Source organism: Orycteropus afer, unplaced genomic scaffold (assembly GCF_000298275.1).
Source record: "Orycteropus afer afer isolate SDZICR_OR568_19922 unplaced genomic scaffold, OryAfe1.0 scaffold00393, whole genome shotgun sequence".
In the NCBI taxonomy this organism is placed as follows: domain Eukaryota; kingdom Metazoa; phylum Chordata; class Mammalia; order Tubulidentata; family Orycteropodidae; genus Orycteropus; species Orycteropus afer.
Genome location: NW_006921980.1, coordinates 2,663,931 through 2,666,566, shown reverse-complemented (window position 1 = coordinate 2,666,566; position 2,636 = coordinate 2,663,931). Strand labels below are relative to the sequence as shown.

At 34.2% G+C, this 2,636-nt stretch overlaps 1 protein-coding gene across 1 annotated transcript in view; it reads right to left on the bottom strand.

Annotated features, from left to right (window-relative positions):
• Window positions 1-2,121: 2,121 nt before the first annotated feature.
• Window positions 2,122-2,636, bottom strand: part of CNOT6 (CCR4-NOT transcription complex subunit 6) — a 93,711-nt gene continuing 93,196 nt past the window's right edge. The window contains exon 11 of the mRNA XM_007953426.1: window positions 2,122-2,334. Within this exon, the coding sequence (XP_007951617.1) occupies window positions 2,122-2,334 (213 nt within the window). The remainder of the gene's footprint in view (window positions 2,335-2,636) is intronic.

The window sequence follows — 2,636 nt, the reverse complement described above, 5'->3', positions numbered from 1 at the left end:
TTACAAAAAAATAAAACAAAGACCCCATAAAAAGCTATGCATTGGTTCTACATCAATAATACCAGCTTTCCAATGTACTGATTTTAAACTGGACATGTTTGGTGTCAGCACAACTTAACAAAAATCAAAACATAAAAAACATCACAACAAAATCTTTAAAAAAAAAAAAAAAAACCAACAAAAATCCTCAAAGGAAAAACCAGGTCCCAGACAAAGATTCAAGATCAAAATCTTTCTGGAGAATTCAAAAAAAGGAAAAAAAAAAAAAAGAATCTTTAAATTTTAACAGCATGTAATTTTATTTTTTCTTAAAAACAGAATAGTAGGCACATGTAAGTGCTGAACATTTTTCATAAAATTTAAGTCATTATCCAAAATGACTCATTTTCTGTATATAAAAATTGTTAATAACATTCAACTATTTTTTTCTTAATGCTCACATGGTATCTTTTGCTCCCCTGCCTGCAGTTGAAACAAAAGCAGTTAGACCAAGCTCCCTCTGAATTCAATTCATATGATTTTTGAGAGAATAAATGAACAATAACAGAACATATATGAGCTAACTTTGCAAAGTTAAAGCTGGCTTTACATCTCTAATCTACTAATGGCACTATGGGCAAAATACAGGGTACAATATAACTTTTATCTTGGTGACACATTAAAATGACTTAGTCACTTTAAAAATGATCTGAAGAATTGCCTTAGGGACCTGCTTTGAAAATGCATCTAATTTATACTGCTTCATAAATGGAAAATTACTTTTTCTTAAAAAAGGAATGATTGGGGAAAAAAAAAAAACCACACAGAGATAAGTAATACATGGAAACCAAAAAGAATTCACATGATAGTAGTATTTCTGGGTGATGAGCCACACTGTAAAGTGACACCAAGAAGCAGTGCTTGGGTCTGGTGAGCAAAGACCCAGGGACCCACCCTCTGAACATGTTCTAAAATGTGATATTCATGCTTCACAATGGAAAAAAAAAACAAACATAGTTCATACAAAAGCATTTTTCATAAAATTCTCACAAATGTTAAACAGTATTTTAAAAAATATAAAAGAGGATGCACAGATTTTCTCTGCATGCACAGGCAGTGCTTAGTGAGAACAAATTTAGGTAGGCACAGTGGAGACAGGACAAGAAGTATCTCAAAAAGAAGTGAAGAAGCTGTACCTTAGCAGCTGTAATTTTTTTATCTTAAAAAAGTTAAAGTTTTAAAAACATCAGAATGTACCTATATCAACCATTACATTCAGTCCATAAATGCCTACAGATCATTCACTATTCAGCTTATCTGTCCTGGTAGATAGTTTTCATAAAAATTCAGGAATACATGGTTAAGTTGTCTCTGGTCCCAGAAAAAGTCCTAAGGTTTAAACAGATTTAAAGTTTAAAAAGCAATGTTCTCAATTTAAAAATAAAGTAGTACAAAAGGGCTAACAAAACCCTGACAGTGCAAATCATTAGCAGAGAAAGTCTGTTGCAACTTCTTTTACAAGCTGGCTTTTATAACATATGAAACAGGTAAAAAGAATTAGCCTTAGTTTACAATACAATCATTTCCAAATTTGATTTTTTTTTAAGTACAAAATTTCACAAATCAGGTCTTCTGTGGATCATATATAATCAAAGGCTAAATTCAAATTCTGTACTTTACAAACAAGTCTGACAATCAAAGGCTAAATTCAAATTCTGTACTTTACAAACAAGTCTGAAAAAGGAGGGAGTAAAGTATGGAAGAATGATTTCTGGATGTTACTACTGGCCTCAAAAAAGTAGTGCTACAGAGTTCTGTGCAAAGAGAATATGCTGTTCCAACATTTTCCTATTTCAAGGCATGAAAATATATTGAATAGAAGAAACAGGAAAATTACTTGTAACAAATTAAAGATAGGTGCAAACACACCAATCCCTGTCAAACAGTATATAAAGCATATTGGGCTCAGAATGTATCTGTTGCTAGCACCTGGCTTTCATACTATATCCTTATCAAATAATCAGATTGAAAATTCAAATCATCATTTAAAAAAAAAATCCCTAGGGCCATACCTCACTCCCTTATATTCAGATTTTTATGAGTTGACAAATTAAATTGAGGTTGTCCTCTGAAGGTACTTGACTACCTCCTGCCAGGAAGGTGAATGCCGTTGACTTGGGGAAGGAAAGGCAGTAAAAGCTCCAGTTGTGCAAAAAGTGAGAAGTGGTCAGAGGGGATGAGTGGGTGTGGACAGCCGCTGATATTGTTCTCAAGTAGCCAATGGTGGTCCAGAGGTCCCAGAATGCCTAAAGTGTTCAGCTGAGGTTTAGAATAGAAGATGTAGTCAATTATACCCTGAAAAACAGGAAGGGGGGGGGGGAAGACAAGGCAAGTACATAAGATATCACTGAAATACTGAGAGCTTTCAAGACATTATCTGTACATTCACGTTTAAGAAACAAAACAAACTCCCTAGCTTGTAAGAAGTGGTTCTACATAAACCAAATGGCTCCAGTCTTAATGAAGAGTTTAGGCATGATGATCATTCACTCACCGTATCTGGGTCTTTAAAGAATTCCTATGAGACAGAAAGGAGCTCTGGTAGCATAGTGGCTAAAGCACTTGACTGCTCACCAGAAGGTTGGCGGTTCAAACCC